Raw genomic sequence first — 12651 nt, 5'->3', positions numbered from 1 at the left:
ATGTTTATTATGTATCATAGAACCAAATATGTGCCAAACAAGGGATACAACTCTTGCAGCATATTATTCCTGATTTGTAATTATATATCTATCTATATAGATATATCTATATAAAATATCATGCGTCAGATACCAGGAGTCCAAAGTTTGCTCTGGGCTGGGGCAGCAATGGAGTAATAGGATTAAGTTATGTACACACGGAGGCGATATATTGCTCAGTGTCTTCTTTTCATCAGCGACCAGAGATAGTCACGGATGAAAGGGAACCTCGGCTGGGGGAGCTGCAGAGGGAATCAGCTGGTCCATAAGGGGGCTAAAATTGGGAGCGTGCACCCAGCGATTTATCGCTGGTGCACACTCCAATCGCCAGCAATTATAGCCCATGTGTATGCACCTTTACACACTGCAAGCAATCCCCAGTAGCCTTACCCTCACTACCTACAGCAGGCATGTCCAAACTATGGCCCTCCAGCTAGACACAAAATTATGAAAATAATGACTGCGCCCAGACTACTGCAGCCTAGGGAAATACCTTGAGGTTCCCGAACCTCAAAACATAAACAATACACAACAAATGGTATTCCCAAGTGGCGCTGTAGTCTCCTCTCAAGAGATATATGAATCTCGATCACCAAAGGGGATGGAATTGAATCTCCCTCCTTCTGTCCAGTCGTTTCTTAAAGACAACCACAACTGACCTGGGTAAAATTCCCTATGTGCCCGTAATGGTTTCTTTAAGCTTCCACCGCCTCTGCATGTACAAGGGACGTTTTCAAATCAGTAGATCATCAGGACCCCATGAAAAAGTGAACTCACCAGAATCAGGTGCCCTATGTGCATGGAAAGGTTTCTTTAGCCTCCAAGCTCCCACAAGAAGACAGCTTACTCCGTGAGATTCTTGCGGTGTCCAAAAACATTTATTTGCATCAACAATAAAAAGGCATAAAAATGGATTAAAAAGTGGGAAGGAAATCCCAAGGTGTGTGGTGGTCTGGGTTACCTCCCAATCCGGATAGAAGGCCGCCCAGTTGCTGAAGATGGTAACCAGCACCTACCACTAACCTTTAGGGTATTTCTCTACCTCCTCCAACCACCAACGCGTTTCGGGCTATGTGAATAAGCCCTTTTTCAAGGTGTGGAGGATACTACCACATGTAGGGTTTATATACCCCATACTAAAAACCATGTGATGGGTGTTAGCCAAAACATGGAAAATACATAACATAAAATGCAACCTTAACAATCGTAAAAAAGCACATTTACAAATCATCAACAGTATTGGTAAATAAGTTAAAATCAATTAAAATATAGACCAGCAAACAAGATTGAAAAAACTCACAAAATATACATGATAACCCAGTAAATACAGGTAAGTGATCCAGCATTAGTCCATTCATGGTTTTACGCATCTCGGGTGTGCACAGCTGCTTTATTCCTGCAGCTTGATATCGTTTCGCGCTGTTCCCAGTACTTCCTGGTATCTGACACGCATAGCGCGTCATTTCGCGTCACTTCCGGTGACGCTGGAACGCAGCCAACTTCCTGTCGCGTATCCTGCGTGTCATCTGTACTAGCGCTGTCACGTTCTCCTCCCAACTTTATTAGGTGCGTCTGTTGGATCTGAATGGAACGCAAATCACTTCCTGAAAACGGAACCATGCGTTTCACTGCTGTATATTCTGGGTTTTGCTTAGTCGTTTTTTCTCTGGTTGTGCATTAAATTTCTCCCATTGTTCCATAACATACAACACAGGGTAAAAAAAAAAACAGATATTAGTGGGGGTTACATTAATTGATAACAAATTCCTAAAAATAAGTATTATGATCTCATTTTATACAAGAAAAGTAAAAATTGAGAAAAATCGGAACAGATGATAAAAGATGGGTACAGAGGGGGGGGTCACAAGAAACATTTTAATTCAAACGCCACGTTTAAACCTGCTGGCTCAATGGTATTAAGAGAGTAGATGGTTCTCATCTCCTCTTGTGCCAATTTTTTGTCTCTATCATTAACCCTCCAATGCTCAGATATGAGCTTTATACCACAAAATTTGACAATATGTTTAGTGTCCCCACCATGCATTTTTTTAAAGTGTAAAGAAACATTATGGGACTCAACACCCTTGGTAATGTTCTGGTAATGCGTGTCAGATACCAGGAAGTACTGGGAACAGCGCGAAACGATATCAAGCTGCAGGAATAAAGCAGCTGTGCACACCCGAGATGCGTAAAACCATGAATGGACTAATGCTGGATCACTTACCTGTATTTACTGGGTTATCATGTATATTTTGTGAGTTTTTTCAATCTTGTTTGCTGGTCTATATTTTAATTGATTTTAACTTATTTACCAATACTGTTGATGATTTGTAAATGTGCTTTTTTACGATTGTTAAGGTTGCATTTTATGTTATGTATTTTCCATGTTTTGGCTAACACCCATCACATGGTTTTTAGTATGGGGTATATAAACCCTACATGTGGTAGTATCCTCCACACCTTGAAAAAGGGCTTATTCACATAGCCCGAAACGCGTTGGTGGTTGGAGGAGGTAGAGAAATACCCTAAAGGTTAGTGGTAGGTGCTGGTTACCATCTTCAGCAACTGGGCGGCCTTCTATCCGGATTGGGAGGTAACCCAGACCACCACACACCTTGGGATTTCCTTCCCACTTTTTAATCCATTTTTATGCCTTTTTATTGTTTTTGGACACCGCAAGAATCTCACGGAGTAAGCTGTCTTCTTGTGGGAGCTTGGAGGCTAAAGAAACCTTTCCATGCACATAGGGCACCTGATTCTGGTGAGTTCACTTTTTCATGGGGTCCTGATGATCTACTGATTTGAAAACGTCCCTTGTACATGCAGAGGCGGTGGAAGCTTAAAGAAACCATTACGGGCACATAGGGAATTTTACCCAGGTCAGTTGTGGTTGTCTTTAAGAAACGACTGGACAGAAGGAGGGAGATTCAATTCCATCCCCTTTGGTGATCGAGATTCATATATCTCTTGAGAGGAGACTACAGCGCCACTTGGGAATACCATTTGTTGTGTATGGCCCTCCAGCTGTTGTGAAACTACAAGTCCCATCATGCCTTCCCATAGTTTTAGCATTCCTGAAGAGAAAAACTGGCAAGACATGATGGGACTTGTAGTTTCACAACAGCTGGAGGACCATAGTTTGGACATGCTTGACCTACAGCCTAACCCTAACATACTTACAATCGGGATTCCTGCATCTGTTCATACTACCAGCATCACAGCCACTGATATAATAACTGGATCCCTTTGACTGTGTAGTAGTAGAAAGCTCCGCTACAGAAGCAACCCGCCCACAATTGCTGGTAGGCAACACAAGTAACCCTTTAACATTGCTGCAGCAGCTCAGGAGAATTAAGCTGGTTGGCAGGCTGTAATTATCCTACTTGAGAACACTCAGGTATATGTTTAAACACCCCAGGAGGTCCGATTGCTCAGAATAAAAGCCACCTCATTCCCAATCCATCCTTCTGTAGTGTAAATACATGTTACAGCTTCTCACCAGAAAAAAAAGACCTGTCAGTAAATGTTTGCAATGTAAAGAATTGTATTTATGAGCCAACAGCTGTTATATTTCAGCTTTTTATAAGTCCTCATAGGTGCGTGTCATAAATCCCGTGACTTCAGTAGCCCCAGATCTAAAAGCCCCCCCCCCATACACTAGTGTGCTCCCCCTGGCAGCTCACTTACGATTTGGGACTTGATGTGCCATATTTACAAGCAATAAATCGCATGTTATTTATTGCTTGTAAACTCCTGAGGTGCAGCAGCTGCTAAGCAGCAACAGAATAAAAGTTTTTTTTTTTTTTTTTTTAAAAGACTGTCAGGGGCACTGATTGGCCAAGAGATTCTCTCAGCCAATCAGCAACCAACCAGTCATTTGGCAATGTTTTCTTCATTTTGCTGCTTCTTTATGAATGCAATGCTAGCATGACAGGTACCATTCCATGGAATTCTAATGACCTTTGTTAATATACAGCTGATGTAAAAGTAACAACTGTATGACAACTTCCTGGAGACTTAAGTCATTCTACCAAAAGGTTGACACTACCATTATTTCATATGAAGTTCATTCATTTGTGCTTATACTAGAATATTATTTAGCCAATAACATTTATCACCCCCTCTGCAGTGCCCAGATATTAAGACACAGGAGGTAAAATATAGAACAATCCAAACCCCATAAACCACTCCCTTTGCCATTCCAAAGCTCATGGTGCTCATTCCTATTCCTTGTCCGTGGTAGGGGGTTACAACTTTTTCAGATGGTCCAGGCTAATCATATTCTCAACCCAGACCATACAGGCTATAATAATTCCCTCCCAGCTGATAGCCGTCAGGCACCGTATGAATGGGGAGGAACAGGAATGAGCACCACAACCTCTAGAAGGAAAAGTTTGCGCAAAGAAGGCCCTTGCAGCATTGTTGCACTTGCTATAGGTTCTATTCTCCCTCTAGGGGGGGGAAACCCCCACAAGAGAGAATAGCCCTTGTCAGTTGGAATCCCGACTCAGGCATTTAAACAGTCAGGATTCCAATGTCTGAGTACTGACCATCAGAATCCCAACTGTCAGGCAGTCATCCTGCACCGCAACGTTTAACCTAATTTCAAAGATACATGCAACTAACAAAATGCAATTCAGGACAAAGTCGCAACAATCCTCATATTGAACTGAACATTCAGCCCTGGAAAACTAGCTTATATGGGACAAGGACTCTTACAGTGTCATATTTAACTGCATGCTACTGGCAAGTTTGGAAGCTTCCCGACTGCATAAAATGTGACAATGGACATGAAGATCACACCAACTATTTTATTTGTAGTGTTGATTAACAGGCAAAAATCTGACAGCAAAACTTGGATTTAACAGACTGGGAATCAGATTAAGTGCCCACACCTTTGCTAAGCAAGATACAAAAACCACCACAAACTCCATTCTCAACAGAGTGTAGGAGGTGCTGACTGTATATCATTGATTACCAGCATCATATGCCCCTGGCTTTACTTGGCTGGTTGTTCTGGAGGTTACTACAAAAACGCCCTGTATCAAAAACATTAAATACATAAACTGGGGCAGAAGGAAAAAAAAAAATGGGGGGGGGGGGGCACATGTGAACATACAGGTAGGGAAGGAGGCAGCATCCAAGTGAAAACCAGTAGTCCCTTTGTGTACACATTTAGTTTTATTGTAACAAAGCAACTTGTACACTTTAACGGTTAAAACTGAGCATCTTTCCTGTCCAGAAAGGGGGGAAAAAAAATTATAGCGTCCACTTCCAATCGTTTCCTCCACAGGGTCCTTCTGAAGAGAGGGCCCTGTAGTGCGTCAGGGCCGAGAGAAAAATCACCAGATCTTTTTTAAATTTTATTCTAAAAGTGTCTTAAACTGCATGGATGCCTTCAAAAACATCACAAACATGCCAAAGAGAAAAAGCCATGTTTTCAAAATGCCCAACCTAGCCCTCCCCACCCCTCCCTGCTGTCTGAAAACCCTCCCACTGACTAACCCACCCGTTTTTTTTTGTACTTTTTTTTCCCATTTTTTAAACAAAAACCAAAACAAAAAAAAAAAGATACATGTTGGTAAATGCTACCTGTCCACACCCACATGGAAACAGTGTAACCTCTGAGCCCAATATACACAGGAGGGGAGGAAAAGAAAAAAAAACTAGACTGCTATGTACTGTCACAGGATCTAACGCTCTTCAGCTTCCACCGGTGATGGCAGCCAAGAAGCATTGGGCCCCATTCGCCATACAAGGGTACAGTTTGCAATTTCAGTTTAGGAGAACAATGATTTCAGAACAGAAAAAAAAATTAGGATTAGAGACCTCTGCTGTATTTTTACTCAGTTCTCACCTCTTCCCGGAAAAAAATAAAATTGAAAATAAACAAAAATTATAACTTTATAAACAATGATATAAAGTGGAAAAAGGGGGGAGTGGGAAAGGACCAAAAAGGCGACCGAGCACACAAATAAAATTAACAAAAAGAGGGAAGGTCAAAATAAAAATTAAACACAACAGCATCTTGCTCCCAGGGACTGATTAAAAAAAAAAAAAGTGGGGGCAGGGTGTTGGAGGGGGTAGAGAAGAGGGTGGAATCCAAACAATGCAATCATTTAATCATCTTCGCCTTCATCTTCCTGCAAAAAGAAGAGATTTGATGTAAGCATATGGTGGACATGTGTATGCCTTTACAATCAAGATATATTGGGTCACCAATTAGACTACAGTATAGCAGCCACAACAAATAAGGCTATGGGGTATAAGTGAAGCATTTCTGCACAAAACCAGCCAAAATGGGTTATAATCCCTTTATTTATGACTAATATTACATTTAAGTTCAAGCAATTGTCCCCACCTAAAACCTTACCACTTAAATGACCTGAAAGTGCATGAATGCATTCACTGCAGAGAAACCCATCCATGTGACTAAGGGGACGGAGCACACCACCTTAAGTGGGATCTAGGCTTGAGACTGAAGCTCCGTACACACAGTGATTGGTCACTGAGCTATAATTGCTCAGTGACCAAATTGCTGTGTCCTGTTTTCATCAGCGACGTATGAAAAAGGCCCTCGCTGGGGAAAGCGGTTTGTTGTAGGACAGTGATTGCAAAACCTTGACACTCCATCTGTTGAACTACACATCCCAGCATGCCCTGCACCAGTTGTAGCATGGCCACATAGAAAAACTGTAGAAGGGCATGCTGGGATGTGTAGTTCAACAACATTTGTAGTGTCAAGGTTAGCCATCACTGTTGTAGGAGAATGCTCCCGGCGACAGTCGCCCTGCGATAGGGTCGCTGAGCAACCATATCCGAAACCACTCCGTGTATATGGGTCTTAAGAACAGGAATGCCCTGATGTATCACAACCCTCCTCATGCATAATAAAAAAAGTGATAAGATTTTACGTACATACCTCTGCTTCTTCCCCTTCTTCGTCTTCATCATCATCCTCCTCTCCTTCAACCTCATCTTCATCCCCCTCCTCATCAATATCTTCTAAGCCTTCCTCTTCATCGTCGTCATCTTCTTCCTCTCCTTCACCTTCTTCATCCTCCATATCGGGAACCTAGTTTAATCAACGGGAAAAAAAAAAAAAATCATGTCAGTATGAACTGTCTCACAACACCATGTCCTCAGATCTTTTGTACGGTGCATTACTCACAAGGTAGTACTGTAATGGGTTGGGCCAGATATCATCCTTTATGACCTCTCCTAGTTCATCGGCCCCAGCATCAGAATGGTCTGTGAACCAAGTGAAGAAGCTTTCTGGCTCTTCGTGCTGCCTCTTCCTGCTGGCTTTATTCTGCGTTTGGCTAGAACGTTTGGTCAGATCCTAAAAAGCAGAATGGAAGAAAGTATGTGCGTTAAGTCAGTCATTAAAAAGGCAAAAAAGTTGCTGCCTAAGGTCTCTAATACAAGTATGTAGTAGTTTTAAAATAATTTATATTCTCTAGGCATAAAATAACTAATGTAGCACCATTAGGGTGTCTGGCAGTTTGAAGCACTCATACCCCTTGCAGAAATACGACCTGGCAATTAGAATCCCGGGTCTTTTTACCTGGGTGCAGTATTAACACCTTTCACACTGAACAGCAAATTACCAGGTTGAAAATTTTAACCTGGTAATTTGCTGAACACAACGCACGTGTACTTCTGTGTGAAAGTGTCAACCCAGGTCTTCGACCCTGGTAAATTCCAGGGTTGACCACAGAAAAAAGGACCATTGTTGAACAGCAAATTATTGGGTAGAACTGCTTCACCGAATAATTTGGTTTTCTGTGTGAACGGGGTAGAACAGTCAGAACATCTATTCATTCTATACCAAGGATCTAGGAATAAAAAACGGATTACAATCTGTCATTTCACAAAATCCCTTCAGGGACTATGGCCAGTGTCCAACCAGCTGCAGTGATTTCTGCAGCTACTGGATTAGGTGGGGGCTATCCAATTAACAGTGAAATGGAGCACTAATCAGGGTTTATGCTGCACAGCATACCCAAGATCAGGAACGTATCGCTGATGTCATGCTTCATCAAATGGATTCTTATTCGGCAGATAAAAAACGGGCTTCATTGAAAGGTGCAATAATGACCATCGACTAAAAGTTACGCTATCTGACCGTTTTTAATCAGCCGATTAAGGACTGCACCTAATAGGATACAAATCCTATTAAAAGACATTAAACAAGTTACTGTATACATTAGAAGTGCTCATTCACAACACAGACTTTGTACACTGACCTTTCCAGCTTTCCATTTGATCTCTGTTGACTTCGAGGATGGATCTCCGCTTTCATTTAAGTGGAACTCTTTAGAGAGGACTTTGTTTTCAAAGTATGGGTTTTCATCGAAATTCTGCAAAAGACAGTGGTGGGTCACTGGTAAGCTCCGAGCTACCCGACTACTGCAGAAGGCCGTGCAGACTAATCAGATACTCACGAAATCTATTCTGTATCCAGATTTTATGTCTTCGAATTCTGTAACCTCCACCCGAGTCAGATAGTGAAGTGCTTCTTCATCTTCCTCTCCCAAAAGTGCAGACACTGCGCAAAAAAATAAAATAAAAACCATGACATCACCGATCAATACCAAAATAAGTCAGATCCCATTTACAGGAGAACATCGCAAGATGTGGGCTATGCTCAAATGAGGGTCTCCGGCACGCAAAAAAATAAAATAAAAACCATGACATCACCGATCAATACCAAAATAAGTCAGATCCCATTTACAGGAGAACATCGCAAGATGTGGGCTATGCTCAAATGAGGGTCTCCGGCACGGGCCATAAAGCTAGATAGGACTTGACATACAGTATAATACCAGGGATTTCTATTTTGCCTCTGGTGACAAAAATGCCACCGTAACTGAAGCAAATGCTAGATGGCAGAAGCAACAACCCATTTAGATTTGGCACATGGCATTTTCCCACTAAGCACCTCAAATCAGAAAATCCAGCGATGACGTAACCGCTACATGAAGCCTACAGACTAAATGCTATTAAATACATTTAGGGTCCTCAAAAGAACTAAGCCATTTGTAGGTACATATGTACTACTATGCAATACCCCATGCATATGAAACCTAAGCATTCCGGAAAGCCAATGAATGGATGGGACCTCCTGCACGGTCTAATTACAAGACTTGATTAAGATTATAAAAACAAAGATGGGGATGAATATTATTGAGTGCAAAATAAAATCGGGATCACCCTTCTGCTACACAGCCCATTTGGCAAACACTGTAGTGTAATGAATACAATCTTGCCAGGACCTGCGTTTATGACCTGGCACATTAAGGACTTTGTTAGAGAGGAACACTATCCAATTCTGGCCAGTTTGCATTATTGTGGCCAATTAGCTACAAAAAGCAACACAAATAATGGCAATAGGAACTCAGCTTTGTGGATCATATGGGCAAACTAATAAAGAGGAGACAAGATATCCAATAAAATCAGCTGCAGATCGCTGATAGATACACACTAAAACAAATATGTTGATAGTCTCCAGCCTAATCATTGTAAAAAAGGCTGGAACCCATGATACATAGATAGATGCAAAGTTGTTCATAGGGCCAAATTATGCATATAATTACTTTTAACAGAAATCCTAAAACATTGGCAGAACCAGGTCTCAACATTAAATATATTTACAAACTCCTCACGTCCCACCGAATCTCCAACACACTTACCTTGTGGGTGATTGACAAATGTCGTGACCCAGAAGTTTGGGATTTTGGCGATCAACTCCGACCTCTTCTGAAAGAACGGCTGGCGAAGTTTGTTATATTTCTGTTCTACTTTCAGTATTTCCTCGCTGGCTTGTTCATTCAGTCTATGGGAGGACATGCAATTAGTAACCATATGGAAGAACTGCAATAAACATGAAAGCTATACATGTCTGCCAACAGTCACCCACTGGGGCAGATGTACTAAACCAGGCATGTCCAACGTTGGCCCTCCAGATGTTTTGAAACTACACATCCCAGCATGCTTTGCCACAGTTTTGCTATTAGAGAATGCTAAAACTATTGCAAAGCATGCTGGGATGTGTAGACAGAAGACCAATTTAACATTAACACACTGATGTGGGCAACTGAAATATGAGCGATGTTGAATAGTGCTATTTCATTCTATCGAGTGCTACCCCGAGGTGTGAGCAGAAGTCTAGCCAGTACCATGCTTCTAGCTATGGGCTAACTACGTGTGTCAACAGCATCATGCCATTCACTTTAGTTGTGGTAAATGGCTTTCACTGACTTAAGTGGCAAGATGCAGCTTACCACACCTAATACCAGGTGTGGTCAGTCACATGTAGCCAACTGAATATTGGCAGGTAATCGTTCCTGGTGCTTTTCAACATCATGTTTAATTGAATTACCCCATATAATGGGTGTATAAGTTCATAACCTGGAGCCAACAAATTACATACAGGAAGTTTACTTTGGCTTGTGTTACATAGGTTTTGAGCCTTTAAGATGGACAAACTCAGCCGCAGGGTATCGCATGCTATACCACTGCACCTCCCAAGCCGATGGGTGCTAGATCACATATGATACATTGAATGCAGCCATTTTGCTCTTGTGGTATCGCACGCGATACCAAACACTGCATCCTTAGTTCAGCAGTAACAATCTGAGTATTTGATGTGCAGGGGGAACGCAGACTAGGCTCATAAAGGACATACGACTTGATAACACAATTTATGGACCTGATGCATTGAAATAGTGTATAAAAGGGCCAGATGGTACTTTAGTATGAGGCCTTTACACATACATGTAAACAGCACTTATAGGAGAGAATATACACATGTGAACAGCATATCTCTATAGTAACTGCAGACAATACATATATATATAGGGTAACAGCACACACAGAACATTGGGTACCTGTCTATTTCGTTCTGTACTTCATCAATGTGCTCGATCGCTTCCTGTTGCTCTTTCTCTGTAACAGAAGAGGAGACGGAGTTAGAGCCATGACCTTGCAGCAGCGCACACATCCCGGCAGCGGCACAGGAGACAGCAGCAGCCGCCGGGTATCAGGGCGGGCAGGAGGAGAGCAGGGCCAGGCACGGCACACGTGGGAACACACAGAGGCGGCCGGGCCTGCAGAGGAGCGCGCTGGGCCCCAGCACTGGATAGGTGGATGAAGGCCCCAGGGAACCCACGTGGAGGCGGCGAGAACAGGTCGCCGGCTCCGGAACCCCTCCTCCGGCCGCCGCGGCCTGCGCCACGCTGATCGGGACGGAAGCATCATGGCGGAGGACAATGAGCAGCGCGGCCTGGGGTAGCCCGGGCCTAAACCTCCAACCCCCAGCAACATGGGCACCGACGACCCTCCCCGAGTTGCCCCCACACCCCCCCCCCCTTCCCCGGGCCGCCCCGCTGCGCCCGGACATCGCGCCTTCCGCCACGGAAAATGGCCGCCCGCACACGGTTCACCCCCATCTCCTTACCTGAGGTCTCGTCCGCTCCGTCGTGGTTGGAGTTCACCTCCTTCTTGCTGAGTTTGGTCGCCGGCGCCGACATGGTGTTGAGGGGAAAGCGGCGAGGAGAGCTGGGGCTGAGGAGGGCGGCAGGCTCGGGCCTGGCTGCTGATGGGAAGAGCTCCTCGGTCGGGCGGCGCAGGTACCGCTCCTGGGAAGGGAGGGGGACGGAACACGCTGATCCCCTCCTTCCTGGTGCTGGCTGCGGGCTGCTGAGGAGAAGCGGCGGCCTGCGGCAGCGGGAGAGGAGAGCGCGATGGCCGCGGCGGCTGTGTGAGGCAGATCTCGCTCCCGACCAGTGTGTGAGAGAGAAAGGAGGAGGGGGAGGGACGCACTGCGCTCGGCACCAACACGCGCTCCCGCTCTTGGTAGCGAGGCGGCACCACCTCCCTGCTCAGGGTGGGTGGGGGGTGTTGCTAACAGGTGGGCGGGGAGAGCGGCGGCTGTTTACGCGGGAGCTCCGCCTACCTCCCCCTCGCTCCCGAAAACTGGAGGGTGGAGGCTGCCCAGAACCCTCGTCAGGGCTGCGACGTCACGGCTACAGCCGGAGCTCTATTGGACGGGGCGTAGCTAATGTTTGGGGGCGGGGTGTGATGGGAGGAGCCGGGAAGGGAGGGAGGTGGAAGACAGCTCGGCCTCAGTTCCCGCCGCACGCGGTGTGGCAGGTGGGTGTGCGCGGGGACGGGACGTGACGTCACGTCCTCACGCAGTCGCCGTGCGTGCTCTCTCTCTGTGTTAACCTTTTCTCTGCTTGGCGGATGCCGAGTGTGTGTAGCGATAAGATGGCAGTGTGGTGGGCTGGGACGCTGGCTTTTCTATATTGATGTCTCCCAGGGAAGACTTTTAAGCAAGGGGATGGAAGCGTGTGGCACTACACATCCCAGCATGCCTTGCTACAGGTGTACTATTAGGGCAGATGCTAAATCAGTTGCAGTGCATTATGGGGTGTGTAGTGCCCCGTGTGCCTTACCCATATTCTGCCTCTCCAGGCAATGCGTGCCATTGTGCAGCCACATGTTTTACTACAAACGCCACCATATTAGTACAATTTTGCCCTTTACCATATGATTTTGATGCATAGGGCCGATTAATCGAATGCCATTTACATCAGATGTTCAGTC

The 12651-nt window shown here is 44.7% G+C and overlaps 1 protein-coding gene across 2 annotated transcripts; it reads right to left on the bottom strand.

Annotated features, from left to right (window-relative positions):
• Positions 1–4830: 4830 nt before the first annotated feature.
• On the bottom strand, positions 4831–11967 carry SET (SET nuclear proto-oncogene). Of its 2 annotated transcripts, none has more exons than XM_083158775.1 (8): positions 11501–11967; positions 10932–10989; positions 9735–9877; positions 8487–8590; positions 8289–8402; positions 7211–7381; positions 6958–7114; positions 4831–6182 (listed from the first exon to the last, which is right to left on the bottom strand). In XM_083158775.1, coding segments are annotated over exons 1-8 (822 nt in total). In that variant the 5' UTR covers positions 11574–11967; the 3' UTR covers positions 4831–6180. The 2 variants fall into 2 exon arrangements, with proteins under 2 accessions (XP_083014901.1, XP_083014900.1); XM_083158774.1 differs by having other exon boundaries at positions 6962–7114; positions 11501–11961.
• Positions 11968–12651: the final 684 nt, after the last annotated feature.

Source organism: Crinia signifera, chromosome 9 (genome assembly GCF_055691185.1).
Source record: "Crinia signifera chromosome 9, ASM5569118v1, whole genome shotgun sequence".
Classification (NCBI taxonomy): domain Eukaryota; kingdom Metazoa; phylum Chordata; class Amphibia; order Anura; family Myobatrachidae; genus Crinia; species Crinia signifera.
The sequence above is the reverse complement of the archived record's forward strand: the minus strand, read 5'-3'. Positions and strand labels throughout refer to the sequence as shown.